This window comes from Tachypleus tridentatus, chromosome 12 (genome assembly GCF_004210375.1).
Source record: "Tachypleus tridentatus isolate NWPU-2018 chromosome 12, ASM421037v1, whole genome shotgun sequence".
NCBI lineage: Eukaryota > Metazoa > Arthropoda > Merostomata > Xiphosura > Limulidae > Tachypleus > Tachypleus tridentatus.
Window position 1 is genome coordinate 18,882,371 of NC_134836.1, and position 20,378 is coordinate 18,902,748.

The 20,378-nt window shown below is 33.4% G+C and overlaps 1 protein-coding gene across 4 annotated transcripts in view; it reads left to right on the forward strand.

The window, feature by feature from the left end:
• Positions 1–7,223: 7,223 nt before the first annotated feature.
• Positions 7,224–20,378, forward strand: part of LOC143235063 (prolyl 4-hydroxylase subunit alpha-1-like) — a 29,264-nt gene continuing 16,109 nt past the window's right edge. For 2 of the 4 annotated variants that reach the window (XM_076472838.1, XM_076472835.1), the window contains exons 1-7: positions 10,152–10,410; positions 10,761–10,948; positions 12,301–12,496; positions 14,654–14,790; positions 16,126–16,284; positions 18,883–19,079; positions 19,786–19,888. In XM_076472838.1, coding sequence (XP_076328953.1) covers positions 12,333–12,496; positions 14,654–14,790; positions 16,126–16,284; positions 18,883–19,079; positions 19,786–19,888 — 760 coding nt within the window. In that variant the 5' untranslated portion in view covers positions 10,152–10,410; positions 10,761–10,948; positions 12,301–12,332. Of the gene's footprint in view, positions 7,297–10,151; positions 10,411–10,760; positions 10,949–12,300; positions 12,497–14,653; positions 14,791–16,125; positions 16,285–18,882; positions 19,080–19,785; positions 19,889–20,378 lie in introns of those variants that run through there. The other 2 variants (XM_076472836.1, XM_076472837.1) reach the window with 2 other exon arrangements.

Here is a 20,378-nt window from a genome sequence, read left to right on the forward strand (position 1 = left end):
GTCAGTTACCTCTTTCTTTCTTTGTGAACCTGACGATAACCGAAGAAGGTCGAGACGTTGTTCGCTCTTCTACGTAAAATATTTTCTCAACCCAAACGAGCCGTTTTTGCATATATATTTCTCGACATCACTGAAGTCAATAGACTGTTGTCAGTTTTAAATGCTGGAAAAAAGAAAAAAAGTCAGTGGATGTCTAAAGCAGAAATCTTGTAAAATGGAAAAGTTGCAAGAGTCTGCAAAAGTAACAAGAAAGATTGAATAAATATTTTCCATTCAAAGTCCTCATTTGAATAATGATTAAAAATGATTGGAAAGTGGATCTGTGAGTAAAAGACTACACTAAAGTTTAGTTTTGATTATATAAGCATCATTAGAATTTTGTAATAATGAGGTAATAATGGTAGTTTAGATTCTCTGATATTCCTATTTGTTATAGGTCTACCTGAGAAAATAACGTTTTTCCCTTCAAAAATATCAAAATTGTCAGCTAAAATTACTACAAAAACTGTGTAAACCATATGTATTAACGTGTAGGGGATCGCGTAGAATCTAATAAATACATATGAAATTGTGAAATGTATGTCATGAATATGAAAGATGGAAACATCTTGTTCTTTGTCCTACTAAATGAAAATATGGAGTTCCGGAGAATCATAAAATTGTTGATAGAATGACTGCTGTTAGCAGGATTATTTAGAGGATACAGAGATGGAGCTTCACACAAGCTAAAAACAGATTAAGTAAATCGTGATGGGTTTTTTTTTCTAACTGATAAAACGTTTGAGCTAGTAGAACATATTACTCTCAAAGTATTTGAATACAGTAATTGATAGCTCCAAGGAATACAAAAAGTCTGAAACTACTGGAAAAGATGTTTAAATTACATTCATGAGTAAAATGACAGTCAACAATATTTTTGTTCTAATGAAGAATATGGTACAGAACGCTATCTAAGATGAAGTTAGAAATGCTTTTATGCTCTAGATACAGTTTGATTCCACGCAAGACGTCACTACAACTGACTAGTGTGCTGTGTTAGTCTTGTTTATGTTTGGTGGGAAAGTAAGTAAAAGGCTGCAAGCTCTTTTTGGTATTTGGAGATTAAGTCATTGATGTCAAGAAGTGTGTTTCAAACAACACTGATGGGGAAGCAATTTGCATATGGACAGTACTGTGGATTTCAGACAAAGGCCTCTTATGCAGTTGATATCCATGTACTAAGCACACTTACTCAATTTATTTGTTTTAGATTCAAGAAAAGCATGTGTTGGAGCAATATCATTACTTAATATGTTGCCAAATGCCACAGATTACTTCAGTTTTCCAGAAAGTGAAAGGAAATTCAAAATTGCACTATCAGCTATTTTCAGAATATCTACAGACCACTCCAAGGCTGTCTTCCTAGATCTAATCAAGTATCTGGTCATACTAAAGTATTCAAAGTCACATGATCCTACCACAAAAAGAGAAATTAGAGGGATACTAGATTTTTTCTGAGGTATGAAATAATTTTAATTACTCTCACATTCATATCCATTTTTTATCATATCACACTTGTAAATCTTCGAGCCAATTAATTTGATTTAGTTCAGGTTTGGAGGTAAACCAAATATCATAAAATTTATCTGAAAGCATTGAGGGACAACACGCTAACACTGTAGCAAGAGCAAACAAATTTATAATAAAAACAAATGAAATTTTGTGCAACATTTATCGGCCACAGCTATCAGACGTTGATTAGCGTGATGAAGTCAAGATGTCAGCTGAAACTATCTGTCTGAAGAAAGATAAAGTGAAAAGTTAAGCATGATGAAACAAGATCTACAGAAGGAGATACAACTACATAACCTACGACTCCATACACGATTCATATTTTCAACATGGTGTTTTATGTACAATAGATAGTCTGACAAGATTATATGCAGAACATGGTCAGCTGTATGCTGACTTGCAGTATTTTGCTGGCATAAAAAAAAGGTTACTTCATGCTTCGTTTAGATGTTAACAGCTGAGCGTCTCGAAGTCCTCAGATTTATAAACAATGAAACTCAGATGGCTTCTAGTATATTGAATTAAGATTTTCAGATATTGTTCATGCACATAAATAAGGGATATTTATATGTTATTTGTTAAATATACAAGAGTGCTTCACTTAAATTTAATACAAGAGTTATAATTTAGAAAGTAATAAAGTGTACTTATTAAATTTAATATTTTTAGAAGTGATAATTTATCGCAGATTTGTTTATGTAACTGTGTAGAAATCATACGTTGTGTAGTTCACTAGTCAATGATTGTTATATTGTTGTATCATGTCACTAGACTCTTCCACTTTTTCTCATTCTTTTATTAAGTATTGTTACATCATAATCTCTTGTGGTTTGTAAAATGTTATAGATATCAGCCGGAAAAATATTTATAGGCGACCAAGGTGGTGCAAGTAAGTTAATGGAAGTGTAGTTAGAGTGCTGTTAGACTGCATGTCAGTTTCGCCATAATGGGCGATTTATAGGTTTCACAGCTTGTATCGTAATAACAGAGTACAGGAAAATAATTTGTCTTATTAAAGAATGTTCTAAAGTATTAGAATCCGCCTATGTGGAGTTTGATGAAATAGAGGAAATTATTTAAAGCTCTCTATACAACTATAATAACAAATACTCTGAAAGAATTTGGTACGTACATTTAACTTGTTTTGAAAATATTATTTTGAAACAAGTGGATTATGTGCTGTCTGTTTAATGTTGAAATTTATTACCAACAGTCAACTAATGTAAATAATTCGGCGTTATAAACCTGACAGTATTGTTTCGTGTATTTATTACACACGTATGAAATAGGAACCTACTAATATACAAAGTACGTATTTCCTTTTTTATACATACCAAATATTCGTAAGAAATCACTCTTACGCATGAGTTTCATATACTACTGAACATGCTCATATCGTGTTTCCTGTTATAAATTAATAGTTAAGTTTTTTCTAAAAAAATAAACTCAAAATTATTTTCGCAAGAGTTTTATATCTTATTTATAAGTTATGGATTTATCCTTCTTAGCCTGATAAGTGTGTGTTTTTCTTATAGCAAAGCCACATCGTGCTATCTGCTGAGCCCAACGAGCGGAATTGAACCCCTTATTTTAGAGTTGTAAATCCGTAGACATACCGCTGTACTAGCGAAGGGCTAGCCTGGTAATGTGCAAATACAATATGCAGTACAGTTTGATATACTTTTCACAAATCATTAGGTTACCGGTGGATTTACGCTGTAAAATGCACACTTAACTTTAATGCTACTGCAGTTGGAAGTTATATATTCGAGACTAACAGTTAGTATGAACTTTATGTATCATAATATCATGGCCATGTCAAGGTAGGCATCATTGTAGTGTAATTAAGATACTAGGACTTACTTACACGGAAAACCAAGTTGAATCAAAACATGTATTGATTTTACAGACTGTTAACAATATAGATTCTCGCTACGAGGTCGATTGAGTTGACCGACCTCGCAACCATTTTGTACTCGTGCATTTTACAGTGTAATATTAAAATTTGATATTTAGATAATGTAGGAATGATCTATATACAGCTGTATCATCCATATATTATTTTTTGTCATTGCTTTTGTCATTGCCACCCCTACATTAGTTTACATTTACAAAATGGTTCTAACAATTTGGTTTCTATAATACGCTACATTTCTGAATAGAAAAAACTGTTGTAAAATTACGTTTACCATTAGATAGTGTTACAGAATAGAAAACATTTAAATTAAACTAACTTGGGACAAATCTACCTGGCAAAAGGATTTTAGCCTAGATTCCTGTAAATCTAGGAGGCGTTGCGCTCCTGCAAAAACGCACTCCCTGCTTCAGAATGGTGATCACATTTCAATATTGTTTTAGCTTTAGACAAAGTCAGTCTGATATTTAACAGTGTGAGTCGTTTCCTAGATATCTTACATAATTAAATCTGTCAGTTAAGAAGAGTCACGTTATGCGTAGTTTTGCGTGAAACGTCTTAAGGTATCTCAATAGTGATATATTAAACATTATTTTTGTTGGAAATGGGCAATAGACTGGTAAATAATAGTGTTTTAAATTTTTATCAATCTTCTTGTGACAATTTATCACATAACGATAACGTATGTTGTTCTATAAAGTAGTAGGCCTTTGACATCCTTTGTTATGAACCTATGAGTTTTAGAATAGTTAATCCAACGCTTAAGTGTGTAAAACGGAGTCGAAACGTTTAATTTTGAAACATGAAACAAATTACAGATAAACGATTCTGACTATCAACAGACGTGTTCAAAGCATTTGGAGGAAATATTTTCTGTAAAGGGGTGGTTGATATATAACTGTGAAACGTAAGTTAAAATAACTAGCTTCTTTATTTGGTTTATTTTGGAATTTCGCACAAAGCTACTCGAGGGCTATCTGTGCTAGCCGTCCCTAATTTAGCAGTGTAAGACTAGAGGGAAGGCAGCTAGTCATCACCACCCACCGCAAACTCTTGGGCTACTCTTTTACCAACGAATAGTGGGATTGACCGTCACATTATAACGCCCCCACGGCTGAAAGGGCGAGCATGTTTGGCGCGACCGGAATGCGAACCCGCGACCCTCAGATTACGAGTCGCACGCTTGGCCATGCCGGGCCGATAACTAGCTTCAATAATTTTAGAGTATACTGGCACGTACGAAATTATATGAAAGATATGAACTCATTTTATAAACCTACTATTTCAAACTTTATATCAACGAATAGAATCCTTCATCGTTAGCTTTCCGCTTAACAACAACAGTTTATTACCATATATATTGTGTCTTCATCAAATTATTTTACTAAATGTATTCACTAGTATAAGATAGTATACTAATTTAACATGTAAAGTATGTATAGTTAAACTGTATGTTTAATTGTTGAAAATTATGATTTAACGTGTAAAATAGATAAGCTCTTCACTTCGGTAATCTTATAACGGAATCATGGCTTCAGTTTTTTGATGTCAAAAACTGAAATGGCTAAACGATTTCAGTTTTAGGACGAAAATCTGGTTGTCGTACAATATTTGTAAGCAGCATTTTCATTGATTTCAAGACCTTTTGAATTAACAATTTAGCCAAACATTTTGTCATATTATAGAAGTATTTGTAAGTACTAAACTTTGTTACGGTGTCATAGCTGAAAAAGCTACACATTTCAACCTTATTTAACTAGTACACAATATAGGCTTAGTCAGGTATATTCAGAATTTTTTTTTCTAAATAATCATGCATGTGTTCTTCATGTAGTTAATGAAGACAGTATCTTAATTTAATATGGAAAGCTCGCAAACACGCGCTAGTTTTTCTCATACAAATAAAGATTACATACTGAAATTTAAGTCTAGCACGTACATGTTTCTGTATGGACCTGTTACATAGGCAACCTACTGAAACAGGTGACACAGATACCTGTACAAACTAGTCTGGAATGGTTTGTATTATGTATATCTGTAGATTAATAGTTGAAGTACGTAACCTGTGTACCTTAATTACTTGTGAGATACCGCACTGATACTTCTCCTAACTATAAAAGCGAAATATCCACATAAGCCTGTTCGGCTGTTCCATTCCTCTTGATCAAATCTTGCTCCTGCTTCGTGCAGACGTAGGAAACATTTCCCCATTTCAGCAGCCAATATAATAAAATTGCAAATTAGAAATCAGACACCCAGTTATTTAGTGTGAATGAATATGTTATGTTGCTTGTCAACTTTGTTTTCTTTGCTGTTTATGTTTGAAATTATACTCTGGAGTATATACCCTGTTTTTGAGTTATTTTAGATAGTTTTAACTACCTTGGGAATATAGGTATATCTACGTTTCTTAAGTACTACAGATTAGCAAAAAAAAGTAACATTTTTTGCGGCGTGATTGAAGGAGTTGATATTAAAGAACGTATTTCGAATGTGCTTCTTTTTTCCATTTGTCTTTCTCCTATTGTAATCTGAATCAGGGAAGGACATTTTCTAAACAAAGATCTTAATGAGAAAATGATGAAGTCAAAACTTGCTCTGAACCAATACTGAAATAGATGCAAGAAGGTTGATGATGATGTATGGTTGCAATTACTCCAACCAGTTTAATCTTTTGGAAGTGCATCTGTCTTGAACACGACGTCATAGTGATGGATTTGAATAGTCATCAAATGGGCTTTCACATGTTATGTCAATTTCTTCCTGTATTAGTTACTCTATAAAAAGTCATCCTTTCAGCCATTTATCACCAGCTTTGTTTTGGCAAACGGGGCAAGCTAGATGTAAATGGTGAGACTCGTCTTCCACTTTGTCTTGGCAGTGTTGCATATCAAATAAAGGTAGTTGTTTCAGACCTAAATTCAAACATTGATATCTAAGGGATTCATTCACCTACTGTGAAAATGTCCAGCCAGATCTGCTTTTGCAACAGATGATCCCAGTTGTACGTGAAAAAATGATTTAGTACTGCTCAGAATGAGCCTAAGAAAATGGACTGTATACGTGCATGCCAAGAAAAAGGTAGTAAATATGCAGTTTACATTTTGTATCGTGTCATGTGTGCAAATGTAGTGTATTGTTGTCATCTATTGTGGAGATACAAGTGACGCACAAAACACGTTTGTTTGTTTTTCGAAAGTAAGTTGCTCTTACTCAAACAGTAAGGTGTTTTTTGTTGTAGTGCTAATTCATAACGACAGACAATCGGTTATTCGGCTGGTAGAATTGCCACAAAAAGCCATAGAGCTAAACGTTGCAGCCACTGTTACCCATCCAGTAAATAAATTTACAGCTTATAGAGCACTTAAAGTTTCTAGTTAAGGATTGTTTTTTCAGGATTAAACCGAGAATGTGGCTTTAATGTGGTGGTCAATCCAATTGTTCGTTGTAAAAGAGTAGCTCAATATTTGGCGATGTGTGGTGTTGACTACCTGTCTTCCTTCTAATCTGTCACTTTAAAATTAGGGATGGCTAACAGAGATAGCCCTCGAGTTGCTTTGCGAAAAGATTAAATAAACGAACAAACTGGATGTACACTAAGAATAACATAATATTTCTACTGCACACCTTGTGTGTTGCACAACTACTACCGAGAAGGTCTCAATATCAGAGATGAACAGATGTTATATATCATAGGAATTGATACTTTATAAGTGACTGATATAAATAACGTTTCGACAAATATTCTGTGTGAGTTGCGTGCCTAGCTGACATGATAGGTTCTAGTATCTTATGAAAGGCCTTGTTGGCAGCGGTGTGCGGCACACAAGGTGAGTGGTCGATATACTACTATTTTATTTTTCTGTATTTTCTGTTATTTTTCAGTCTCATATACCGCTAGTAAAGAAAGAATTGTTGAAACGATTTATTATTGGTCGAATAACGTAACAAATTCACACGAACTACCAGTTAACATATTCTAATTATTTAACTAAAGTGTTATATAATTTTTTCAATCGTAAAGTTGCGACTTGAAATTAAACTAAAATCCGCTAATGCTCTTTTGAAACTATAGATAATTTGGAAATCCCTTTTAATACTTAAGAAACAAGGCAAATTTTAATTTCACACAAAAATGTAAAATAAAAGGAAGTCACCTCAGACAAAAACGTCAATAAGTTAAGTTGCTAGAGATAAAATACATTTTGATTGTTGTTAAGCACAAAGCTATACAATGAGCTATCTATACTCTGCCCACCACGAGCATCGAAATCCAGCTTCTAGCATTGTAAGTATGCAAATTTACCGCTGTACTACTGGGGACGTGTATTTCAACTCACTATATTATATTATCTGCTAAGCTCACGTTGTAGTATATAATCTAAAAACCTATAACATGATAAAACCCCTAGGACTAAAGCGCAAAATTTCCCCTGAAGAAGAAAGGTCTACCTTTCGAAAGCGCTGGGGTTAAAGGGTTTTTACCATTTTGTATCAATACTTATCGAACCTATGTGTGTTTCTAACATCATAAACTAAAAATGTATGATAGAATGATATTTCAGATGTCATTGCAAATTACTCAGGCCATGAGTTTCTTCTATAACGACCACTTTCATTGGCTCAGCGGCAGATCTGCAAGACTTTGACACTAAAAATTAGATTTTAATACCCGTGGTAGTAGGCAAAACACATATTGTGAAGCTTTACGATTAACAAAAGATAAATTAGCAAACGTTTTTCTTTTAAAATTCATTAAAATTGAACTTAATACCAAAACGGACAAGCCATAATAATAAATCGTTATTTTATTTCTTGTGTAGACATTTTGTATATCTGATATAAATCATAAGGTATAAAATGTTTACTTTATGATGAGATATCTAGATAGTTATAATATTATAGAATATCCATTTTACTAACAGAAGTATGATGATTTGATGTTTCAAGTATATCGATGGCTTCTAACACTAACATTCGAGGCTCGATCTATGTGATTATATATTCAAAAACGGCTGATATGGACAGAAAAAGCACTAATGGAGGAGAAAACAACGTTTTCTTTGTGAACCTGACGATGACCGAAGAAGGTAGAAACGTTGTTGGCTTCTCTATTAGTGCTTTTTCTACCTATACCATCCGTTTATTGAATGAATAATTTTTTTCTACAAGTGGGCTTTCTCGTCCTCACGATCTATGTGATGTGTTCAACACAGATAACCAAATGTGCAGCTTTGCGTTTGAAACAGTTAAATGATATTTGAATTATATGTGTGTATGTGTGTGTTTTATTATAGCAAATCCACATCAGGCTATCTGCTGTGTGCAACGAGGGAATCGAACCCTTAATTTTAGCGTTTTAAATCCGTAGACTTACCGCTGTTCCATTGGGGGACTTGAATTATCTCTTCATTGTCTTTTTGTTTCAACATGGTGGTATAGTTATTCTTAGCTTTTGTTAATTCTATATTCGGCACTGGTGAAAAAAAAAAACCCTTAAAAGGAAATTACTAAAACTACACTGAAACTTTTTGTTTTATTTGTGGTTTATTACGGAGATTAGTTTGAGATAGATTTTCCCCAACTTATAACCTGGTAAATCCGAGCATACGTTATTGGCCTAATACGTTTGATTAATTAATTGACGATATTTGGAATTAAGAACAAAGCTCCACATTAGCTATCTGTGCTCTGCTCACCAAGAGTATCGAAACCTGGTTTATAATTTATTTAATGGAGAAACTTTTGTTTGTTTGAAGTTTAGCACAAAGCTACACAATGGGTTATCTGTGCTCTGCCCATCACGAAGTTTATGTGACATGAAAATACGTATTAGTACAAAATGTGCAGAAGAAATAACAATTCCACTCCTAATTTGTTCTAAAATTTATAGTAGGTTACTACAAATGTTTTATATCTGAAAAGTATGTAATGACAGGAGCGTAATAAAGCTGGTACATATATTATCTTTCTCTAGGCGCAAAATTAAGATGGCAGTGGTTTCATGTATGCATTGTGTGAAAGTATCTTTCAAACATTATGAAATAAATTGGTTATTGAAAAATCAATTGTGTTTTATTTTTTAACAGGTCATCTGGTCTTTTAATGTTTCATATATATTAGCATCTTACCGTCTTAAAGAGCCTTGCCAATCCTCTGGTGAGAAGTCTATTTGGGCTCTAAATCCAGGTGTTTATGATTCGTAACCCGTTGCCAAGAACAGAACGCGCTCCGCACTATTGAAGAATAATGCGTTAGATACGGCTAGAGCAAAAATGATCAAATTCCATTATTCGGTCAGACAATAGTAGACTAAGTGTTGGCGATGGATGGTCTTAAGTAGGTGCCCTCCTTCCAGTCTACCAGTTCAAAATTAAACACTATGCTAGCTTTACGAAAAAAAAATCTTAAACACACTTTCGGTACTTTGGCCTAAATAGGCCACTTATAAATACATTTAATGACATCAACTAGGGCGAAATCGCGAAAGAAAGAGAAAAAATATTCTAAATTTATCAAACGAAAGAGATATTTCCAGACTTTAAATAGTTAACCTTCGATAGACGATAGATAAAATATCGAGGTCGACCGTGCATGACAATACTTTCAAGGTTCAGTGATAACTAGCTTTAATAACACAGGTATGAAACCACCGAACCGCAATCACCCAGGAAGAAGAGATGATAACAAACATAAAAACAAAAGATACACACAAGGGTGGAGCATGGACATTCACTCGTTGTCTAAGCGCTTGAGAAGCCAAACATGAAAACAAAGATGGGTGTCCATTTTCTTGCAAAACAGCTCGATGAGTTTCTATATTGTTTGCTGTATTCAGAATAGATGTGTTCTCTATACAAAATATCTTATGTGTGAAACCTAAAACCTTTACTGTGTATTGCAAATCACTAGCAGGATTAGAACTGAATCGGAGCAATAAACAGGTAAGACTAGCATTTTTACTCAAATGATTTATTAATTAATACCTAGTTATATATATAAGTCTTCTTAAATTATCGAAGTGTCTGTAGATTGGGTAGTTGGTTGTTGTTGTTGAGTGCAAAGTTGTACAATGGACTAACTGTGGTGTGCCAACCACGGGTATCGAAATCCGGTTTACAGTTTTATAAACCTTCAAACTTACTGCTGAGTTATTGTGGAAAATCACAAGTTTGTCATGATCTAAATATGTTGTTAGAGCAACTTTGTTACATGTAATAGCGTCACAAAACGTAAACGTTAAGATTTGAAGGATAAAAATAAAAACCTGACTTGTGACTTGTCTTATATACAGGTAGGTTAAACTAAAACTTCCATTGGATACCTGAACGGGATTAAGAAGGACTTATCGTTTGCTTACCTGAGAAGAGAAATACATCGAACCCTTCAACGTCACACTATGACGTCAGATGGTCACGTAAAGAAATACCATTATTATCGGACGTCCGTGGTGAATAACTGTTTACATCCTGAAGATTATTGGTAAAGCTGTTTACTTTAATATTATGTCAACCTAAACGTACTAAACTGTGCTTGATTTGTATGATATTATACAGAGAAGCTAGGAGAGATACTCGGTTAATAATGGGTTATTTATGTATAGTTGTTATAGAATTATGTGATGCAATTTACGTACGTTAAGAGACATAACTGGTTGTTGTTGGGTTTTTTATGTTACACATGAAAGTTAAAAAGTTATGATTTATCTTTAACTGACGTATTTTTAAAAATTAGGTTTCTAGAATTTTGTATGTGATTTATATTTGTGTAGGAAGAGAAAAAATATTTTTATCGAGTTATTTATTGTAACACTCGTTTACAAGAAGAGAAAATTACTTGTTTTGTAATTATTTGATATAATATTTGTGAGTATAGAAATAAATAATGGGTTATTTTTTAAAAAAAAGATTATTTATCATTGTGTTAAATGATTAGCTGTTCAAATGTTATCTAATACAATATTCGTGAGTAAGAAGAGATAACGGGCTGTTTTAGCGAGCTACGTGAGTTGATATCAATGTGTGAAAAGTGACATTATGGCTTGTTTTAAAGTTACTTGATGTAATATTTGTGTGTGTGTGTGAAGATTTGCCCTAAAACGTTGGCTGAAATAATATTTGACTTTAACAAGAGATGGTTGGGCGTTATAAAAAAGTTATTTACGTTACTGGTTCCCAGATTTTTAGCAATCATAAGACAGTAAAACTATAAAAAAAGAAGAAAAAAGAAATCAGGGACCGACATTTTGAATAAAATATCTATACGTATGTATCATTGTGTGTAGGCAAAAGAAAATTTCCAATTATTTAAAACGATAGATACAAATTAATCCTTAAGCGATGTTTAGTAATGAAAAGTTGATAAAGAAGAAACAAAGAAAACGTAATTAAGTGTCAGTGCTTTCAACAGTCAAGACACGCTAAGGACTGGTAGAAATTAATTCAAGGACCAATATCAAGCGGTCCGCGTTCCGTGCGTTTGGGAAACACTGATGTACTTGACATTCTTTTATAAGAAGATGTCATATGGATTATTCTAAAGTTATCTGATGTAGTATTTGTGTACTATAAGATGTCTAGTGATTGTTCTAAATTTATTTAATGTCACGTACGAGAACTGAGACAAACGGTGGGTTGCAATTGATTCATTTGATGTTGTATCTGTTTGTAATGACTTGTTTGAGATCAGGTACTGGATAGGAACGAAGCAAACTGAGGAACACATTATGATTTTCTAGTAAAAATACAAGATGCCATTTTACTTTACAATGCTGCGTTTTTTCTTGACGATTTCATGGAATTTACTTGACATAATTATGTATTTTTTATTTTTAGGTATCTAATAGCTTGTGCATCTCACAGAAAGAATGAGGAACGTATATTTTGACCTTGTTCTTCAATATATGTTGATTCATTTACCTGTTATGGTTGCTATTGATTTGGAGAATCTGGTTTCTACCGAGAGGCTAGTGGTAAAGTACTTATCGAAGCATATTGAATATCAAGAAGAAGCCATCCGGACCTTGAAGAGGTGCAGGGCCATAAATAGTAACAATCAAACTAAGTTAAACCACATCTTTCCAAATGAATGTCTGAAAAGTTTGTTAAGTTGACGTCCTTGCAGTATTTTGCTTTCATTTTATTTGAGATGTTTGTTAAAGGTACGCTTGTATAGCAAGCTTCTTTCAATGATAGTAAAGCTTTATTTTTCCTGCAAGAAAATTATTTAAATGATGCCTTCATAATACGAAAAGAAAAATCACGTGGAATAAAAAATACAATATTTTGATAACTCAAGTGGTTTCGAAATTAGATCCTTCTTTTTTCACTGATTGTTCGGTTTCTAATTTTGCGAGTAAAGAAAATTCCTTCCTCATTCATGGGATATAGAACTGTATGTTACTTTAACAAATTTTGTGAAAAAAAGAAAACAGTGTGAAAAAATCAAAATAAAAGCAAAGTTGTAATCTTTTGAAAGACATTTTTTTATTTGCCATTACGAACGCATATAGGCAATACGTCTCTGGGTTCAAACAAATCTGATATTAAGATATTCCTGCACACTCAGTCTAAATTGGATCAAAATTAGATCTCTAATTTTTAAATACTCCGTCATTAACGCTGGAATATTTTTTGAAAATTATTGAACAAAATTGAAATCCTTGTATATAAGCCCCCTCCAGTACCTAAGGACTTATAACGCTGGAAACTGGATTTCTAAACCTGTAACGGGCAAATTACAAATATCCCATTGTGTAGCTCTGTGCTTAACGTCAAACCCACAAATAAACCCGTGTATAATTGTAAACAACCCGTATGTCAACTTGGGGAATCTGCTGCACCCTGAGCACCCTTAATTTCCATTCCTTTGTATCTCCTTCGTGTCTTCGTTTCATGGCGTCTAAAAGATAAACACGTTTGCCTGTATACTCCACTGTCTATGTCTCTCTCTGTCACACACACACACATATACACTGCTGGCCAAAATCTTAAGGCCGATGAACATAAAGAAAAAAATATGCATTTTGTGTCGTTAGACTGAACCGCTTATCTGAGTAGAGCTTCGAAATATGCAAATAAGAAAAGGGAAAATAAAAAAACAACTTTTTTAGCATTTAATAGGGAAGACGTAAACACTATGAAATTAGCCTAAATACTAGCTGGTTAAAAGTTTAAGACCATACCAAAAAGAAGTCCTAAACAGGGTAGGAAATTCCCAACAAGAGGTCTCAGTAGTTGCACTGCTGTCATTGCGAATAACTGCAAACATTTGCTTTGGCAAGGTCGATATAAGCGTTTGCAGGAGGCTGGCTGGAAAGTTATTCCAAGTGGTGAAGATGACTTCACGAAGATCATGCACTGTTTGGAATTGATGTCCATTTCTATAGACTTTTCTTGCTATCCACCCCCAAGTCAAGTTCAGTTTTAGCTGAAGTGTAGTTAATAGGACTTTCTTTATGCCAACACTTTTTTATGGCTTTGTAAAGTTTTACCTTTGTTTCCTTACAACAAATTTACCATAAATATAACAGAATACGTTGGAGACATTTATACAACCTCTTGTTGCCATAGCAACGAATAAATTACATTTGAGAGAAAAAAATAATATTAAAATGTACGCACTCAGTCGTTACTATCCAGAAATGACACGTCATGCGGCGTGTTAATCTTTTTTATACTAAAAGTGTGTTTCTCATGGGTTCAAGAACGATCGATAAGACTCTTGTTGCGATTGGTTTAGAGAAATTTATAACCAATGTTTATCAACATTTTAAGCACAACAAAATTTAACACGATTTAAAAAAACATGATTCTTTTATGTAAAACTACACATGACGTGTTATGAAAAACCTGTACATGATGGATATCGTGTTCGGATTCAGCACAAAGGAATTACTATAGAATAGGCAAAAATTTCTTGACATAAAAACCATCGAGGGCTTTTGTTTTTCTGATCAAATATATAAAAAAACAAGTACTTCATAGTTAAAAACAGTAAATGTTCAATATTTATAAATAAAACATCAAAAGTATAATATAATCAACAGTAGCAGTTTTTGACTGGCTTTAATTTTTACGAATTATATTATAACGAAAGTAACTCAAGTGAAAAGACGTAAGCTGTTACGAACAGGTTATAAAGGACGTAAATGGATCAACTTCTGAGCAGTGTTATTTCTTGTCACAGTTACGTGAGGGAATTTCGAGGATTAACTACCGATGATGAGTACAAAGAAAATCCGGTTCACGCTTACTTCTTGATAAAACGATTTTCAGAGAAATGGGATACAATATCTTCGATCTTAGAGAATAAAAACCATTTAGGTATGTTTGAATTCGTTTCTATTTCTAAACTATTTAAAACATACTCTACGTTGTTTATTTTGCTACAGAATTATGATATAGTTGAAATGTTTGTTTTAAATAAAATTCAAATAATGAATGAATGAAACGAACAATTATTCAATGTTGTTTTAACCAAAAATATTATTTAAATATTTTATCAATTAATGTTTTCCTTTTTCATTATTATAAATAGAGCTGTATTTGTATATCAAATTTTACTCTCTAGATTGGTTTGGCTTGTTTTGAATTTCGCGCAAAGCTACACGAGGGCTATCTGCGCTAGCCGTCTCTAATTTAGCGATATAAGACTGGAAGACAGCCAGTCATCACCATCCTCTGCCAGCTCTTGGGCTACTCTTTAACCAACGAATAGCGGGATTGACCGTAATATTATAACGCCCCCACGGTGGAAAGGGTGAGCATCTTTGTTGCGACGGGGATTCCAATGCGCGACATCAATTGTAACGGGCTTGCTACATTGGTGGCTCAGTGATAAACTTATAACTTATAACAATAAAATTCGGAATTTAATCCAAATGATAAGCAAAGCATAAATAGCCAATTGTGTTGCAGCTTTATGTTTATAACAAAATACAGAAATAACCATTGAATAACACGTTATAAAATAGTTGTATTCTGAAATTTGTTGAAATTAGTGATTATATTCAGAAAGAGCGGCGCTGCAAATCATAAAGAAATTGCATGATACATTAAGCCCAAAGGATTGAGATATTCTAACAATCTCAAACTCAATTCCGTGTTATTTGCTGACGTTTAACGTTTTTTATTACTAAACAATTTTGAGAAAGTAATTTGGCAAAGTTTGTGCCTAAAACTATCATTATACCTTACTGTAGCTGCTCTATGTGCAACTGACTTTATTTTTTAATAACTTTTATTTGCAGTAATTGAGTAGAGTTATTATTTCAGAGCATAAGACAAACAAGGCGTTAAGTTAAAAATTCACATAAGCATAGCCTAGAAGTTAGAGTGCATGTCGTGGATTCGAATCCCGTCACCAAAGCTACTACGATGTTCTTCTCTTCAGCCTTGTGGCGAGTTATAATGCGGCGATCAATCCCACTGTTCGTTAGCAAAGAATAACCAAATATTTGACTGTGGGTGGTGTAAACTAACTGCCTTCCTTCTATTTCATGATTTCTAAATCAGTGACGAATAACCCAGATAGACGTCCGGTGTCTTTGCGCTAACAAGCAAACAATTTTTAAAGATAAATTTTATGATAGGTTGTTCTGAAGTATTTAATATTTATTCTGTTACTGAAAAAAAAAGCTTTTGCAATATTTATTCTAGAAGTGCACAAAGTTATAACCAATCTTAAGGAGCCCCTCACTCAACCAAACGAATTCGATCTCGACAGTGCTGCCCTCACACTGATTCGATTGCAAACGGTTTTCGGAATAAGTGCAGAGACACTGATTCAAGAAGAAATGGGTGATTACAGGTTAACAGGTAAATAAATACGCGTTGTTGTGTTTTTATAACTATCTCTTGACAGTTAAACTGATGTTTTTAATAATTTCTTTGAACTTGATACAATATTATGTACCTGGTTTTCAATATTTCCATCTTATATCTTATTTGCTAGCTTTTACAAATCGTTTGCTATATCTCCAATATTTTGATTTATTTTGTGATTTTTATTATGTTCGTATTTACTGCTTTACAGGTACCATATAATACATATAGCTTTGTATCAAATAGTTCCTATTTTCTCAAACATTTCAAAAGTTGACTTGGATATTTTTATGTTTTTTTTCTTATGTGATCTGTGACTTCACATTCGTCAGGTCATAAAACTCCCAAGTGCTTTAAGTTATTAGCTATCCACAGATTAAGGTAATATCTTAGGCAGGGAAATTCTACCGTGTTTATGCCATTTAAAGTAATAGGTCTTTTCCCGCTGCTTAACTAAATTAAAGCTCATAATACTACAACGTCGGCTAGAATACCAATATCAGGATATAAGTTTCAACTCATCACCTTTAGCAGCAGTAATATTTCTTTCCCTCTCCATCATCCTAGTGTCAAGAAATTAGGGCGCTCGACTCGTAATCTGAGGGTTGCGGGTTCCAATCCCCGTGCAATTAAACAAGTTCGCCCTTTCAGCCATGGGGGCGTTATAATGTTATGGTTAATCTCACTATTTGTTGGTAAAAAAAAAGTAGCCTAAGAGTTGGCGGTTGATGGTGATGAGTAACTGCCTTCCCTCTAGTTTCCCTCTAGTGGAGGAGCAGCTAGGTATCAGCACTCACCGCTAACTCTTAGTTTACTCTTATACGACCAAACAGTAGAATTATAACTTTCACTCTTACACCGCATCTCTTGTTTGTTTTTGAATTTCGCACAAAGCTACTCGAGGGCTATCTGTGCTAGCCGTCCCTAATTTAGCAGTGTAATACTAGAGGGAAGGCAGCTAGTCATCACCACCCACCGCCAACTCTTGGGCTACTCTTTTACCAACGAATAGTGGGATTGACCGTCATATTATAACGCCCCCACGGCTGGGAGGGCGAGCATGTTTTGGCGCGACTCGGGCGCGAACTCGCGACCCTCAGATTACGAAGCGCACGCCTTAACGCGCTAGGCTATACCAGGCTCCCAGACGGTTTGGTATTAAATAGCTTGATAGAACACGCAGTGTAATGTATGTTCGGTGTGAATTTTGTTTAATCCAAACAACTTATAGAAAAAGCTATAGGTTATTTTGATAATAAATATGACTTAGAAATAAATTACATTTCCGTCAGAAAATAAGGCAAAAGAAATGATGAAAATTAATCAAGCTTTCCAAGTACTTCAATAAAATCTAGAGCTACCGTTCATCAACTACCCACAAAAACAGTTAATGAACCAAATTTAACTTCTAGGCCCGGTGTGGCTTAACGGTTAACGTGTCATGGTGGGTATCGCAGAAGACAGTGTTTTGGGCGCGATATCATTAAATACTCTATACTTTGGACTGTGGGTTTTTTATAAAATTTACAGTCAACCCTATTATTAGGTTCGAATAATTGAGCTAAGTCTATACGATGGCGGATGCTGCTGCAGGCAGAATTAATAATAAAATATTTTACTTTTTGCTTTAATCAAAAGGGCCATATATGAGACTGAAAGCAAAGTTTATTTTTATATGAATAATGTTGAATTAGAAGTTCAATTGGTAACTGTATATATGCTACACTTAGAAGTAAAAATAAAATAAATTACATTTAATTGTAAGACTTTTGTAGATCTGAACAAGGTTATATAAATAAAACGCACACTTTATTTTCTCTACAGAGTTTTGATCAATTCATTCAGTATTGAAAATGTTCTTAGAGATTCGTTTCCACTTCTACACTTAAACCTTCATAAATAAGTTCAGAAAGTGATTTATGAGAATGTTTGTAAAAGGTATTTTGAAAAAACATGCAATAAATTGTATCATTGTAGATACTAATTGTATCATTGTAGACACTAATTGTATCATTGTAGACACTAATTGTACCATTGTAGATAGTAATTGTATCATTGTAGACACTAATTGTATCATTGTAGACACTAATTGTATCATTGTAAAAACTAATTGAATAAAAACGATTGAGTTGGTTGGGTGAAATTTTGGAAATTCTGGCTGTTGTATTTTATTTAAAATGTGTTAAGATATAAAAAAGAACAGTTATTAATTCTTTAACAAATTGAACACATTATGTATAAAAAATAAACTATTATACATAATATGTGTGGCTAGTAGAACGCAGCTGAGTAAGAAATATATGTTATGGTGTAAAGCCTACAAAACATCTTCCGTCAACTTATTTTTGATAATTTTTGTTTCTCACTAAGAATCTGAGCAATTCTTCATTTGGTGATTTAATTTACGTATAAGTAAAACAGGTAGAATTGTCACGTTTCTTATTATTGTTTTTTCTTTTTTGGTGCAAAGCTACATAATAGACTATGTACGCTCTTTTTCACCGTGAGGGATTGGATCCCGGGTTTTAACATCCGAGGTACTATTGTGTTTTTAACTTTGTAGGTTTTTAATTTTTTACTTCATTTTTCTAGCGAGCGACTGTTTTCGACTTGGAAAACAAGCGACTATTAGTATGAATTTTTCAGTTGCATCAGAGTGGTATCAAAAGGGATTGGCTATCAAAGAAAGAGAATTCCAGGCTGTGCCTGTGCTTAGTAACCTTTTCAAGAAGGAAACAGAGATGGGCATGAATTTGATGAAAGGCCTAATAGCCAACAGTCCTGACCTTGTAGGTAACCGTTCTATCCAAAGCGCTTTTGAAACCAATTTATTCTTACTTATGAAGATAACATTATGCAAGATTGTACTTAATTAAATATCATCTAATAAAAGGTTGCACTTGTATGAAACTAGCAATAGATCTATTTCAGGTAAAATGTTGTTTCAACAGCTCCTGTTCTGTCGCTGTTTGTGAACAACAACCAGTATTATAGGATTTATATACTTAAACTATTACTTGTTTCAAACATTCTTATTTGCGTATATACATACTGTAATATTATCTCCAAAGGTAATCTAAAACTTCAACCGTATCCTTAAAAATTAATCTATTGATATATACACTTGGCGTTTTAATGGTTCCTTTTTTTAATAGTTTCCAATTTCATTGTATCAAATCAATATGAATATTAAGGCGTCATTTATTCGCAACGGCCTTATACATTTTATATGTAATTTATAACGAATGTCTAAAGATCAACCTACATGATGCAGCAACATTCACTTAGGAAATAGGGTCGAGAAAGAGGCTCTCAAGTTCGTTTATTAAGCTTAAGTTTAAAGAACTACAATAATTAAGAATTACTAATTAAGTAGTGAGTATGTAAGACAAATGTCAACATGCTAGCTAATATTTCTCAGCACCTGAGAATTTCTTTGTAGACTATAAAGAGTTTCACACCTGAACGTTTGATGATTGTAATGTAACTTTGTAGGAACGTCTACTAAGGAAGGCTATGGCACAAATCCCTACCAAAGTATTAAACGTATCCAGTATTGCGCAAGGAATTCCACCGCATTATTTTTCAGAAAAAAAAGGTATTGGTTTATCCTGCTTTCCTTTAGATATAAAAACATATTTTATAATCCCTTTTGTATAAGCAAAAGATATATTTTATTTCTCAGTTATTAAGTTTGTTAACACAAAGCAGTGAGATTCAATAAAATCTTGCTTATTTGTGTTAAGTTTGTTGAATCTCACATCACTGTTTTAAGTTTGTTGAATCTCAAATCTCTGTTTTAAGTTTGTTGAATTTTACTTCTTGGCGTTAAGTTTGTTGAGTCTTACTTTTTGTGCTAAGTTTGTTGAATCTTACATCTTTGTGTTACATCTGTTGAATTTTACTTCTTGGTGTTAAGTTCGTTGAATCTCACATCTCTGTTTTAAGTTTGTTGAATTTTACTTCTTGGTGTTAAGTTTGTTGAATCTTAGTCCTTTTCAACTTTTATGCCTAAAATAATTTATTACTGAGGACTTATTGAAAATGTTTTATAAACTTTACTAAAACTCAACATGGATTTACATGAC